The following is a 15,315-nucleotide window of genomic DNA, read 5'->3' as shown; positions in this document are numbered from 1 at the left end:
AACTGGCGTGAGATAGTATCTCAATGTAGTTTTGATTTGCATTTCTCTAATGACCAGTGATGATGAGCATTTTTTCATATGTTTGTTGGCCTCATATATGTCTTCTTTTGTAAAGTGTCTGTTCATATCCTTCACCCACTTTTGAATGGGAGTCTCTGTCACCCATGCTGGAGTGCACTGGCACAGTCTTGGCTCACTCCAATCTCTGCGTCCTGGGTTCAAGCGATTCTCCTGCCTCAGCTTCCTGAGTAGCTGGGACTCCAGGCATGTGCTACCATGACCAGCTAATTTTTGTTTTTTAAGTAAAGACAGGGTTTCACCATGTTGATCAGGCTAGCCTCAAACTCCTGACCTCATGATCCACCTACCTTGGCCTCCCAAAGTACTGAGATTACAGGCATGAGCCACCATGCCCAGCTAATGGTATATTTTAAATTTAAGAACTAATCTGATTTCTGATAAGGGAGTAAGAATATGTATCTTGAAACAAAAACAGTTCATTAATAAGCCGTAGTATCCAACAACTCCCATACCTGATCTTTCCCACCCAAGCATTTGTTAGTATTTCAGTTAGTATTCTTATTACCTTCAGTCAGAAGAACTCCATGTTTCATGCCAAGGGCTGCCTGCAAAACAGTCTTTCCTCCCCAGCCTGGCAATCTCTCTGGTGTTATGGGAAAGGATCCTGCCTGCCAGATATGGACCAGGCCTCTTTCTTTGGATCCTTCTGCCTCTGTTGAGCTATAAACATCAAGAAACATAGTTTAATTGCTTCTACATTTCAGAACGGTATCCCTTGTTCTTAATACTTTTCATGAGATTGTACCTTTTACCAGCACATGGATGACTGGGTCAAATAGCTAAACTGGCACTTATATTATGCTTTGGTTATGTCACAGGAGCCAAAATAACACAACTATTTACAAGAAAGACTGAAGGATACTCTAAATCCACAAATTACTTTTCTCCATCTAAGAAGCAAACAAAACTTGGGCTATTTTTAGAAGTTTTAGCATTTGGTAGCATAAAATTCCAAGAATTTAACTTCTCAATATATTCACTCCTTGTTTAGATAGCAAAGCTACAATATGCCCCAAGTGGAAGTCTTATCATAAAATTTTAGCTTATAGTAAGTAAAAAATATTTGATGAGAACAATATGAAAAACAGGAATTCATATTTCATTTTATGTTGAGTTTAAAGGTAGAACTGCCAACTTTTTAGGAATCAAGTTTACAACACACATCAGTAAACTTCTTCATGCTTTGCTCAAGTTCGAGCTAAAGAATTCTACACATCTGATGATTTTGGTATAAGGAATATAAAACACACAGCTGCACGGTAATGACCATATCCTAACTGCCTTCTTCTAAGAAAAGGCCACATTAAGACATGTGCCACCACTGATATTACATTTTTTCATTTTCTTTTTTCTAGAACACTGATGCCAAAATTTTTTTTTCTTTATGAGATGGAGTTTTGGTCTTGTTTCCCAGACTGAAGTGCAATCTTGTCTCACTGCAACCTCCGCCTCCCAGGTTCAAGTGATTCTCCTGCCTCAGCCTCCCGAGCAGCTGGGATTACAGGCATGTGCCACCACATCTGGATAAGCATGTATTTATAGTAGAGATGGGGTTTCTCCATGTTGGTCAGGCTGGTCTCAAACTCCTTACCTCAGGTGATCCGCCCACCTCAGCCTCCCAAAGTGCTGGGATTACAGGCATGAGTCACCATGCCTGGCCTGATGCCAAAATTTTAATGAGGCACAGAAACTCTTCTAAATACCTAGGAATTTATCTATGTTTGCTAAATAATATTCCCTTAAATTATAACTGTACATAACCATGGTTTTATAGGAGGAACACCACAAATTTAACCTTCCTTTTAAATATCTTCCATAACTAGTTCTTTAAGGATGGAGGATGATTAAGACTAGCAAGGTTACCTCTGAAAACCTGAAATTATTTTTGAGGGAAAAATGGCTACAAGAGCTTTAAAATGATGAAGACATTTAGTGCTTCTTACAAAGCTTACGATCAACTAGCTTTATTTTAATATTTTTCTATCTTTACCAATCAACTAACTACAAATGTCACTATTCCCACTTAACAACCATCAACAAGAAGACTAAACTGAAAAGAAGCTACACATGCGTGAAGCTGTTTGCTATGTTTTCCTAGAAGGGTAAGAGAAAAGGAAGAAATGGGTTTACCTTCTCTTCTTTGAGTCCATCGGTCAGTGGCAACACTCCATCACCAAACCATTCCTTCTTTGCAGAAAGTCTATCAAGACCTAAACAGTACAATACAAGTAAGGAAAAGAGCAGTAAAAGAATATTTTATCCCTATTTTATCCCTCAGACATTAAAAAAAAAAAAAAAGCAGCCCTCTAACAAGTGCACATTCACTAGGAAATAAATATGCAGTAAAACTATTTAAACTATTTCATATCTTGCCTGCCAAAGCCAAACATAGACTGAGCCTGCCCACTAAGCTTATAACAATGCCTGCAGTTTGTCAAATGTAAAGTCAAAGGAAGAAAAGACTACTCACAATTAAGATGCACTCTTCCAGGCAACAGATTTTTTTTATTATAAATAAAGTTCAATATGAAAAATCAATGTGTCAAGTACAAAAAGTACATACACATTAAGGTATTAAGGTTACTTTTTAAATGCTCTGTCTGGAATGCATGAAGACTTAAATACCAATTAACTCAGATTTTCAAAAATCTCTTCAGTAATATATGAGATTCAAGTAGTTTTAATTTATAATTTTCAGTAACGCACAAAAAATTTATGTCATTAAAATAGAAAGTTTTCCAATTATTGGAAAAAGGAGCATTTTTCCCAAATCACCTTCAATTCAGATCAGCATGCCTCATAACCCAAAGTGTTGAAAGAAAGAAGTCTAAATTTTAAATCAGCTCTTTTAAAATCTACCTTTAATAGGAAATAGCTGCATAAAAATTATGTTACATATATCATGACCCATCGTTTTAGAAACTCAGTATTTAATAAAATAAGAGACAGAAAAATAAACAGACACCCACATTTCTGTAACAAAGCACATGAAAACAAAAGCAATTAGGTCTTATTTGTGTAAACCATAAAAATTTGGGGGCCAAATTTATGGTTTTTCTGCAAAAGGATATGGAATGGTCACTGTGTGCTGGAAAGAGCCCATACTGGCAGGAGTGATCTACGGTCCATCTGTTTCCTCCAGGTTGCCTGTGAATTCTTACCATTTCCCATCTGTACATCTGAAGAAAATTACTTTCTACCTAATGCTTATTTTAGAAAGATTATGAATCATTCAAAGTTGGAAAAAGGGTACTACGTTAACAAGAGATATATCTGAATAAATTTAATAAATGCTATTAATTTAATAAATACAATTAAGTGCTGCTATGCTTTGTCCATGATAGTAATTAGCCTTTTATAAAATGTACATTTTATGGTTTACAGAGAAATTCTGAGGCCAGATCTAATCTGTACTTATTTAACAGAGATCATGGAGTTACTATGACCTTGATTAAATTTCAACAATACGTAGCGGGAGCCAAAGAATTCTTCTGGGAAGATGTGGAGGTACATAAGCACACCTCACTTCACACAACTGACATACTGTATGTAAACGGAATTTTGTCCTACTGCCTAACAATAAAAAAATGTTGAGAATCTTTTGATAAAGTGAATAAAGTCGACCTTTATTCTTAGTGTCAGATTTTTGAATACAGGTTTCTTAAAGTCGGTTACACCTTACTCAATATTATTTATCACCACCACTCTTTTTTTTAAAAAAACCCAAATGGAATCAAAACTCTATACACTGTTTTTACAACTCTCTTTTCTTACTTACTATATAGGGCAGGCTAAATCATGGTCTCCAAAGATGTCCAGGCCCTAATGCCCAGAACCTGTGACTATGTTAGGTTGGGTAACACTAATCAACTGTCCTTAAGATAGAAAGATTATCCTGGTTATGCAAGTGGACCCAATGTAATCACAAGCATCCTTAAAAGTGGAAGAGGGAGGCAGGAGGAGAATCAAAGAAAGAGACATGATGTCGGCGGGAGGGTCAGAGATGATGCTACATTGCTGGCTGAAAATGGAAGAAGGCGGCCATGAGCCAAGGAATGCAAGTGACAGGCAGCAGCTGAAAAGGCAAGGAAAAGGATTCTCTCCTAGAGCATCCAAAATAAAGCAGCCATGCAGACATGTTGACTTTAGCTTACAAGACCCAGGTCAGAAAGACTTTCAGTCTACAGAACTCAAAGATAATGTGTGTGTGTGTGTGTGTATGTGTGTGTGTGTGTGTGTGTGTGTGTGTGTGTTTCTTTGTGATGAAGTTTCACTCTTGTCTCCCAGGCTGAAGTACAGTGGCGCAATCTTGGCTCACTGCAAACTCCATCTCCCAGGTTCAAGCAATTCTCCTGCCTCAGCCTCTTGAGTAGCTGGGACTACAGGTGCGCGCCACCATGCCCAGGTAATTTTTTTGTATTTTTAGTAGAGACGGGGTTTCATCATGTTGGCCAGGTTTGTCTCAAACTCCTGACCTTAGGTGATCCACCTGCCTCAGCCTCCCAAACTACATGGATTACAGGCATGAGCCACCACAACTGGCCCTATTTGTGTTATTTTAAGCCATTAAGTTTGTAACAATTTGTTGCAGCTGCAGTAATAAAATAATATACTATTTCATAGACATCTTTTTATATCAGTATTTACAGATCATCTCATTTTGTTTTAATGGTGTTTAATAAGTTTGACATCTTCCAACAAGATATACCTGCCTGAAACTCAAATAGGGCAATGAAGAAAACTGATTGCTGAGGAAACATAAGTAAAAAGGATTATTGCAACTAAATGTGGGAAGCTTATGCTATTAACATACTCACATACTTAAATACGGGTGGTATTTACCAAATCTATTTAATCAAAAATTCTTTCTCAATTATGTATCCATCCAGGAAAAGAAAGTAAATGAAAAACTTTTGTCTTTCAAATATTTTTATGATTGCCTCTCCAGAAAATCTATTAAGACTCACCTCAACCAGTCAAATAGTATTCAAATTTCTGTATGTTATTTCATTGCTTTAGTATTTTGAGTTTTTATAAAATTGCCTAATCATAAGACTTCCTCTGGGGATATTTCTTCCAGAGGAGCTTTAAGGGCCTTACTTTACATTCCTTAAGAGGGCAAGATCCTTGTACTCTGCTGCTTTTCTTCTGTTAAAGTAACTTTCCTGCATAGGCCTGTTAACCAGCTCTGATCAAGAAGCTGTGTGATGCTGTATAAAGAGCATTGATTGTGAGACCCTCTCTTACCTTGCATGGCCTCTCTACAGATAAATGGCATCTCTGTAAAAGAAGCAAACCAGACTTTAGCCTTCTGAGCCACAGGACACAGCTACGTTCACTGGAAAGTGTACCATACTAACCTTCAAATTATTATCTCCCTCACAGTGATATGTAAAGTAATTAAACCCCAGGTGGCCCTTTAAACAAAAAGCAAACCTTGCTTATTAATAAACTGGTGCCACTTTTAGACTCAACTGGGTACACACCCTTCTGTTACATATAACAGAGAAATCAGTTGTCTTGTAAAAGCCAAGAATATCATTTTAATACCATGATCTGGAAGTGCCCTTAACAACAACAACAACAAAAACAAAATCTAGTCTAGATGTCCCAATTATCATTAGAAACATGAGCTACAAACTATCTACAGGTCCACAGTACCTTAAGCAGAAATGTATAGCTCTGAAAACTAAAAGTTTTTTTCAATAATGCTTTTGGTGGCAAAATCTAATCTTTTTTTTTTTTTTTTTTTTTTTTGTGACCGGGTTTCGCTCTTGTTACCCAGGCTGGAGTGCAATGGCGCGATCTTGGCTCACTACAACCTCCGCCTCCTGGGTTCAGGCAATTCTCCGGCCTCAGCCTCCTGAGTAGCTGGGATTACAGGCATGCGCCACCATGCCCAGCTAATTTTTTGTATTTTTAGTAGAGACGGGGTTTCACTATGTTGACCAGGATGGTCTCGATTTCTTGACCTCATGATCCACCCGCCTCGGCCTCCCAAAGTGCTGGGATTACAGGCTTGAGCCACCGCGCCCAGTCCGGCAAAATCTAATCTTAACTGAAGTCATCTGACAGCAAAATCTGACCTGAACTAATATGAGTTTATCACTTTTACCCCTTCAGTGTGAATATTCATACATCGTTTTGTAGACATATCAATATGAATATAATAAGGTAGCACCACCAATCCCATGGGATCGTAGATCATGGAGTTACTATGCCCTTGATTAAATTCCAACAATATGTAGCAGAAGCCAGAGAATTCTTCTAGGGGGATATGGAAGTATTATATAATATATGGTTTATGCACCTTATTGTAAAGAACAAAAAGTAAATCTGAATTCCAAAATGCATCTTGCCCCAAGCGTTTTGAATAAAGGGCCAGGAACCTATATTCCAAAACAATAACTATCATTTTTTGGTAGAAGTCTCAAAACTTTTAACTATTTTATACTTAACTTGGTTTCTTTTATGTACTTTTAACATTGACTTTGTCTTGGAGAGTACATTAGGACGTTGCATTGCTTCCAGTGGGACAGTCTATGGATGCTTTAACGATTTATTTTAATGACAATGATTTACATTTGTTTCAAAAGTTTTAAACCAATTTTATGGTGAACACTCACAGCACACCAAAATGAATTTTTGCAAGGAATATCCTGCCTGCAGGTACTCAATTGCCTCATCTTCTCAATGAAGGGAGAAAGCCTGGGTTCTTAAGTTTCATATAATGTTGCCAGTTTGGTGAAGAAGAGGTGAATAAATGAGAGAAGCTTTGGGGGCAGAAAAACTAGTACTTGGTAACTAGACATAAGTGGGGGATAAAGGAGAGGAAATATCAGAAATGATCTCCAGGTTCTGCCTCAAAGAGCTGTGTGTCAGTAGTTTGGTGGTTCCACTTCCTGAAATGGGGAAGAGCAAGGGAGATAGGATTCTGAAGCAAAGATAAGATTCTGGTAAGATAAAATTTATTTATAAGTTCAAGATGTCTGTGAGAAACCCAAGAGTACATATCAAGTGAGCAGCTGAATATATAAGCGTGGATTTCAAGAGAAAAGTCTCAGCTACTGCTAAACTTGGGAGGGCTTGTGGATAAGGTTTGAAATCAAGACAATGGATAATGTCACTGGGGTATATGAAAAGAGAAAGGAAGGCACAAGTTCAAGCTTTAAGGAGCTCCTGCACCTGGAAGTTGGCCAGGAGGAGGACCAAAGAGGTCTGAGATTGAGAAGTGGTCTGCAGGAAGGAGAAACTTGAGTGTAGTGTGAGCACATGAAAGCAAAGCAAATCACTTCAGGTAGGAGGTCAATTAGGTCAAGGTAGCTGGGGTCTATTAAGATAACTAAAGTGTCCACTGGATTTGCCAATATAGGTAATTGTTGAGCATGGCCACAATCTCAGTGGTTTGTTTGGGCACTGAAAACCAGATTGAAGTAAGCTGAATGGAAATATCTTTATTTTCAGTGGGTGATTCTTTTGAAAAATGTTGAAATGGAGTGGTAGCCGGAGGAGAGTGAAAATGAAGGATTTCCTTCTGCTGGAGGTTGGGGAGATGACAGGAAGCTGAACATGTCTGCATGACAAAGGCTGTGATGCTGGATACAAGGATGATGAGGACAGTGGACAGAGCCAAAGTCTTAGACTAAGTCAAGGAGGATGCCATCCAGAATATATGTGGAGTCATTTTTTTTTTTTTTTTCATAAGAAGAAAGGACTACGTTTTTGAAAAAAGAGAGATGACAGGTACAGACATAAGCAGGATTATAAATGTTGCTGTGGGAGGGTAAGCGTCCCATATGACGGTACCTGGAAGCGACGAGGACCTCACAGTGTGCATGCTGCACAGTCTAATCCCACTCCTGGCTCTACTCATTCTGTTTCTCTATTTTATCCCACCCTACTATACATTTCTGTAAGCTGCTTTAAATCCTTTTGGGAACAAGGCAGGATATAAATAAAAATTTTAAATGTGGTACAGAAATGTGTTGGGTCTATTAACCCAAATGCAAAGAGAAAGTTAAATCATGCAGGATCCTATGTATTCATTTCTACTAAACTATTTTCTGGATAAAGTATTTTTGCCTTAATGCAGCGAAAGGTAAATTTGTGCGTCGTAAGTATAATGACAACTTTCAAATACTTAAATTTCAACCACTATAACCACATGTATTTTTTTCATCTATGTTCCAGGTACTATGCTAACCTAAAATTTCCATGGAAGCAGAATAACAAATATCTTATTCCCTAGTACATCCCAGCAGCTTAGTCCTAATATATAACAGGTATTCAATAAATATCTGTATATACATGAGTTTCTGCCCTTAAGAAAATTTCCATACTAGTATGTTCTCTTTCTCACTAGAATAATGATTCTCTATAGAGTAGACAGTACCCTTAAAGCATAAGAAAACATTTATACTAGCAAAGCTGGGCCTTCCTAGTCTTATTCTCCTGCCTCAAGTGCTGGTTTAAAATATCAAAACAATAGTAGTAATTGTAGGCATAAGAGTAGTGATAATCAGTGATTAGAATGACAAGACATTCAGATAGAAAGGCAATAAAATAGGGGAGTAAACTGTACCACAATGCCCTGAATGGAATATAGACAGAGTGAAGAGTGACTTGGATACAAAATTATCACAGATTTCATGTAGCCATTCATACTTCCTTTCTAAAGTCTGAGTTGGTTACACTTTATTACAATGTAGTAAAGGAGTAACTTGGATACAAAATTACTAGATTTCATGTAGCCATTAACACTTCCTTTATCAAGTCTGAGTTGGTTACATTTTATTACAAGGTAGTAAACCAGAGTTTACACTTTTTTTTTTTTTTTTTTTTTTTTGGTATGGAGTCTGGCTCTGTCACCTAGGCTGGAGTGCAGTGGCACAATCTCGGCTCATTGCAACCTCTGCTTCCCGGATTCAAGTGATTCTTCTGCCTCAGCCTCCCGAGTAGCTGGGACTACAGGTGTGTGCCATCCATCACACCCAGCTCACTTTTTTGTATTACTAGTAGAGATGGGGTTTCATCATATTGGCTAGGTTAGTATCAAACTCCTCACCTGGTGATCTGCCCACCTCAGCCTCCCAAAGTGCTGGGATTACAGGCGTGAGCCACCACACCTGGCTCTGAGTTTACACTTTGAATGCAGTAAACAACAGAGTCTGGTATTTTACACATGGTAAGTGCTTAATAAATAATTTGTTTTTCGAGGCTAGGTCAATGTTTACACAAGGATTACAGTAACCTTTGACTCAAATACCTGACTTACAAATAATCTATATATGAAAAACTGCTACTTCCTGAATATCCTGCCACTGAAGGCTTCACCAACCACTGCGGAAGGTTGAGGAAAACTCACCTTACACTGAAGCCTTGACCAACCAACCACCAAGAAGGCCACTTCAAAGCCCAGGCCTCTCAGCCTTAACTGTTGCACATAAAGTATTGCCTGATACAACTATGGGAGCTGATGAGCCTTTAAATCTTGACTCAGAGTAAGGGAATTCAGAATTAAGGCATTGGATAAATTCAGTAAGCTGGCCTAGAAAGCTACTTATTATTTATAATGTTGTTACTGATAGGACATGCACTTATTAAGTCATTGATTCAAAATATATTTTAAGCTCCTGGAAGTCAAAGACTATGACTTATTGATTGGTGTAATCTTGTACCCACAATAACCATTCTGAACAAGCTCGTTACTTTTAAGAGAGTGCTTGAGTGGAAGACACAGCCCCTGATTTTCAGTTCCAATCCACAGACTTCTATGCTACAGATTTCTAGTGCCTCTAATAAAAGTCAGTAACAGACACAAAAGAAAAAAGTGTCTGCTCCTAATAGAAACTCTCATATATAATTTGCTAAAGGTATATCCTAACAATGAAGATACTTTTATCTCACGTCACTTTAAAAAGGGTTAGACAACTCAGAGAAGAAGTGTTCCTTTCTCCCAGTCTCCTTAGTACACACACAGCTTTTGGTACAATCAGAAACAGGAAGACTTTACAGTCTTTTTTTAATGTCTTGCTAAGCTCATGCTGAAACTACAGACTTCTAGTTATAGGAAATTATCCATGGTCGAGTAGGGGTGAGTGTGTAAACATGGTACAATAAGTTCCCAGCAATGCCCATTTAGCTCTTTTTTGTACCCACTGCATGTTTTTTAAACACATTTTTCAGGATTATTAAAACTCCCATGATGCACTGTGATAAATATAATACTAACAACTGAATTTCAAATTCCCAGGTACTGCAACTATTTGTGCCTGTTATTACATGGTACAGTGAATGTCCTGGTAAGTCCTGATACGAATTATTTATTCCCCTAATATTTGCAACTACTCTCTTATTAAAATGGCCACAATTTTTTTAAAGGCAGTATTATATTTACAGTTCAAAGTATGATGACTTCTTTTACTAACTGACACTTAGTGCTCAGGATCATTCAAGGGCCACATAACTAAATAGGAAATATACAGACTAAAAAAATATTACTATGGTGATACAAGTTTCACTCACTTTAAAAATGCTAGTAACAGGTATTCTTGATTAGAAATGAAAACACCGTTTACCTCACAAGTTTAAATACTGAGGTTACATGAGGGATCGGCTAACAAATTTATTCATTAGTCAACCATTTAACACATTGATGTCAGGTTACTTATTAATATCTATAGAGAGAATTATTTTCTTTGAGCAATAACTAGGACACTTGCATCCACAGTATAAACTCAAGATAACTGCATTGTAATAAAATGTAACCAACCTAAGCTTTTTAAAGTGTTAATACTACACAAATCTGTAGTAATTTTGTATGTGAGACACTCTATGTCCAAATTCCTTTCAGGGCCTTATTATACAACTTGCTCCCCTATACTTCCAGAGTTCATGATTGGTATATGCCTACATTTCCCAAGCATCTCTAGAATTTTAATTCCCCTGAAGGCTTCATGTCCTAAAGAAAGCATTTTCCCAGGGGCACAAACAGCAAAGCAAAACTGACCAAATAATTAGTCTGTCTCCTCTCCTTAGAAAAGCTTTACACAGTGGAGCTGCACTGGCATATTCCTTTCTTATTGCAGGGAGAGAAGAGTTCTTTTTCCACTGTCTTTTAATTTGAAGGTACACAGTAAAATAAAGCATATTAGGGAACACTCTTGATTATAAATTTAAAATGCTAAAGTGATAATTTCACAAACTATCTTAACTATACATAAACCTGTAAAAATAAGTAACAAATCTATATATCCATCATCCAGTTTTAATATATATTAACACATTTTCATACTGGCTTCAGCTCTTTCTTCAAAATACAAGAAAAAATAAATTATAGCAGTAAAGAAGCCCCACTCAGAATTAGTTACTATTTCAAAGTTAATGTATCCCATTCCAACATTTTTATATTTACTTTTATGTACTTTCATTAGACATACACATATCAATAAATAATGCATGCTATTATGTTCCTTTTGAAGTGTAAATAAATGCATCTTACTGTATAAATAAATCCTTTAGCATTTTGCTTTTTTCACTCAGTATTACATACTTGAGATGTATGTATGTTGGTAAGTATAGATCTAGCTCATTCATTTTTATGAGGGGATAGTATTGAATCGCATGAATAAACTAGTTTATCCATTTCCCTACTAATCTTTACAGTTGGATTGCTCTACTTTATTGCTCTTTTAAAGAGCTGCTATAATCATCTTTGTTATATGTTTGCTTGGGCAACTGCCCCAAGTTTAGTTAAGATCTTGGCTCATTGAAAATTTAGTCTGTGGAATAAAAAAATCATGGAGTGAATGTTAGCCCACCCAGATGCCATTACTGGGTCTAAACCACTCCCTTCCTAATAGAGAGGCTATGACAACTGAAGAACTGTGTGATAACTCAAAAGAAAAATATTTAAAATGTGATAATTACGGGAAACACGAGATGATCAATTTGTGGAATTAATGAGACAAAAGCTTATCTTCTCTCTGGACATAATTCACTAGCAGCTAAGTGAACCTCTACAAACAAGCCCCAGTCTTTCTCTCATAGGTGTTGAAAAAACTGTAAATTTTTTTCAAATTTAAAATAAATATACAATAGCTCCAAAAACTACTCACTACCTCACCAATTTAAATATTTTTCCTCTACCCACTCGGATCAATCAGTTCAGCTACATGCAGGGAAACAACAAGACAGAAGCTAAAGAAAGTACCATCACATACACAGAGCAACAAGAGATAGGGAAGGGAGAATTAAATGCAATACTAAAGAAACAAGTCAGAGTTTATTGCTATTTTATTGGTTGTTACCTAACATTTTCTTAAGGACTGACACCCTAGAAAACCAAGCACATTCTTATTAATCCTAACAAAATTGTTTGGTCATCAATGAAAGGTTAAAAGAAAACAATCTGTTAAAACTCTACCAGGAAAATTCATATGCCGAATACACTTGAAATAGGTAGTAGATTTAATTCCACAAAGTTACAAAAGAGCTATATGATTTAAAAGTCACAAATCCTCACAGCATGCCTCTAAGTTAGAAAGGGGTTCAACCTCATAGTACATCAAAGCAGATCTTCTTTTACACAAGCTTAAAAATCACCACTCTACCTTTCTTCCTAGTTTTTCAACTCAAACTTTACCTAGTCGCACATTAACACATAATTGTAGATTTTTACAAATCAGTCACATTCTTGGAGAATATCATTAGAATACTGCTTTAAACCCACATTTTTCATGAAAAGGTAGGAGATTCCACCTAATTACAAAACACTAAAATCAAGACTCAATGAAGTTCTTTGCATACCCTTTGCTTCTTTAACAAAGGGCTCAAATTAAGTGTTTCAAATGACAGCCCAAATTCTAAAAACTAAAATGTGTAGAGATGGGATTCCTGTTTATATTGTGTACATTAAAAACTAAGTAGCCTGTACAATGCCACTCAAGTTTTTTTTTTTTTTTTTTTTCCCAAAATTACCTGTTTGGTATTGGATTTTTCTGACTCATTATACTTTCAAATTTTAACACTATTAAACTGCTCTGATATTTTCTTGTTATTACTATGAATTTTAAACCTGCCAACACTGGTCATAGTTTTGAAACTAATAAATTCAAACCACGTATGGACTCTGTCAGTATCTTTTCCACATTAATATGTCCTTATGGAATGCCAAAATTACTATAGAACTATTTGAAATCATATTTTATAGCTACTTCCTTAAAATACTCAGTTCCCTTCCCCATCACTTAGGAAAAGAGTTTGGATCCTGATGCAGTGGGAGGAATTAACAATTATGAAAATAGCTAATATGTATTGAATAGTTATCATAAAATAGGCACTGTAATAAATATGATATATGAACCATTACATGAAAAGGTACTGTTATCAGGAAAACATTTTAATGCCAAATTTAGAGACAGGAGAACTGAGGCAGAGAGATTAAATAACTTGCCCCAAGTCAAAGATGTAAATAGATGGGACTCTGGGTATGTTCAGATACAAAGCCTAGAATCTCAACCACGATGCTCATGTTATTAAGGTGAAAACATTGCAGTTACTGCAAAAGCAAATTTTCCACTGCTTTAAATTATTCATTAACTCGAAGGTCAAGCGGTCACTCCAAATCATATGAAAAATGGCGAGGTAGGCGGGGGGAATGTGGGACCAATAGGTTTGCTGAAGTTTTGTACCCACTCAGAATAAACACATCGCACAATTCTACTCCGTACAGCCAAATACATGGGTAACTGAGTAAAGATCTTCATTTGGGTACAATAGTTAGCTCCTTCTCCATCCTAAACCAGAAAGAAAACACTGTACTTGGATATGCCCCTTCAACAAGAGTGTTTTTCCTCTTCCACCATCAAAGCCCTAAGCAATAGCACGATTCTACCAGTCTACTGTTGCCTGTCTCCAAAGTAGCCCTACTACCCGAGGACCAACATCAGGGTCAAGGACCTGTGTTATTTTCCTGGCTTCGCTTCTCAAAAGAACTATCTTCTCCTTTTGATGAATCACTTGGTACGCTCAAAGACTTGCCCAAACTACTAATTCTTATAATAAAAGCCATTTTCTTTCTCTGCAACCGCCTTTTCAAGCAACTAGAACCCTTGCTCCACTCTTCCTGTGGCAAGGCCACCTGGGACACTCAGCAGGGTTCCCAGCCAGGGACCCAGCGCCTAGTGTGGGCATTCAAGAAATTCTTATGAATGAAGAGGTGGATGGCAGCGTGGGTGGAAGCGGGAAGAGGGGGCTTGAAGGAATTTCACGCTGCTGACGCGACTGCAGCGGCGCCCAGTCTGGGGAGGGAGAGACTCGGGCAAGTGGGAGAACCTGGGGCCAAGGTGCGCTGCTGGACAGGCAGGCGCAGTCGGTCGCACACAGGGCTGGGAAGATGAAGGCACCGTCTCCACAGGCCCCTACAGCGCGCTCTCCAGCCTCGACCAGAGCCTCCGCCTCGCTTCCTGACCCCGGCCTTCCGCATACAAGGGGTCCCAGCCGACGAGACCGCCGAAGCTAAGAGCCAACCCGGGACCCGCGCTCGCTCACCTGAAGCTCCAACAGCAGCAAAGCGCTCACCATCCGGCGCGAGACTAGCAACCCCGTGGGTCCGCTGGATCAGCTGATTCATGGGGGGCGGGGCCTCCGGACCGGGCGGGGCTGCAGGGCCACTAGCGAAGGTGAAGGCGGGTGGGGTAGCTCTTGGAACAGGCGCTCTTGGGAATTGCTCTTGGGAGACTGTCGACGGCGTCTGCTGGGGGTCAAAATTACTGAGACTGCGTTAGGCACTGCAAACTGCGCTCTTGGGAGCACTGCCCCTCCCTTCGGTTAGGGCGGAGCTATCAGTCCTGGGACACGCTTTGACGATGACGTAGAAAAGAGTCGTCCGATCCTAGCTACCCGAGCGCTTCCATGGTAACAGGCGACGGTGAGAGTGGTTGGGAGCTGCAGTCGTTTGTTACCACTTCAAACCTCGAGGGCCAGAAGTATAAAAGCAAAAAGGCTGAAATATTTTCAAACTGCCTCTATGAACTCTACCCTAATCGTGGTCGGTGGTCGCTGCTCGCTCCCCGCGATGACGTCATCGCCTCGCCGCCCCGTTTTGCCATTGTGTCCACAATGTGTAAACATACTGCTTGGTTGCAACCCCAACAGATGGAGTGGGATAGGAGAAAACGAATTGGCCTCTCCGGTGATTCCCGTAGGATTCCCCAATATGCAATCAGTAAATCA

General features: G+C 38.4%; 1 protein-coding gene across 9 annotated transcripts in view; it reads right to left on the bottom strand.

Annotated features, from left to right (window-relative positions):
- The window catches only part of ALS2 (alsin Rho guanine nucleotide exchange factor ALS2), an 82,867-nt gene extending 68,056 nt beyond the window's left edge, over window positions 1-14,811 (bottom strand). For 4 of the 9 annotated variants that reach the window (XR_012517657.1, XR_005579608.2, XM_039470027.2 and 1 more), the window contains exons 1-3: window positions 14,632-14,804; window positions 2,212-2,291; window positions 587-741 (exon numbers count right to left, since the gene is read on the bottom strand). Coding sequence is in view for 7 of the 9 variants with exons in the window: in XM_039470027.2 (XP_039325961.2) it covers window positions 587-741; window positions 2,212-2,231 (175 nt within the window). In the remaining 2 variants the exon portion in view is untranslated. The other 5 variants (XM_074399264.1, XM_074399265.1, XM_039470025.2 and 2 more) reach the window with 5 other exon arrangements.
- Between the last annotated feature and the right edge of the window lie 504 nt (window positions 14,812-15,315).

This window comes from Saimiri boliviensis, chromosome 5 (genome assembly GCF_048565385.1).
Source record: "Saimiri boliviensis isolate mSaiBol1 chromosome 5, mSaiBol1.pri, whole genome shotgun sequence".
Classification (NCBI taxonomy): domain Eukaryota; kingdom Metazoa; phylum Chordata; class Mammalia; order Primates; family Cebidae; genus Saimiri; species Saimiri boliviensis.
This window is presented reverse-complemented; position numbering and strand designations above follow the sequence as displayed.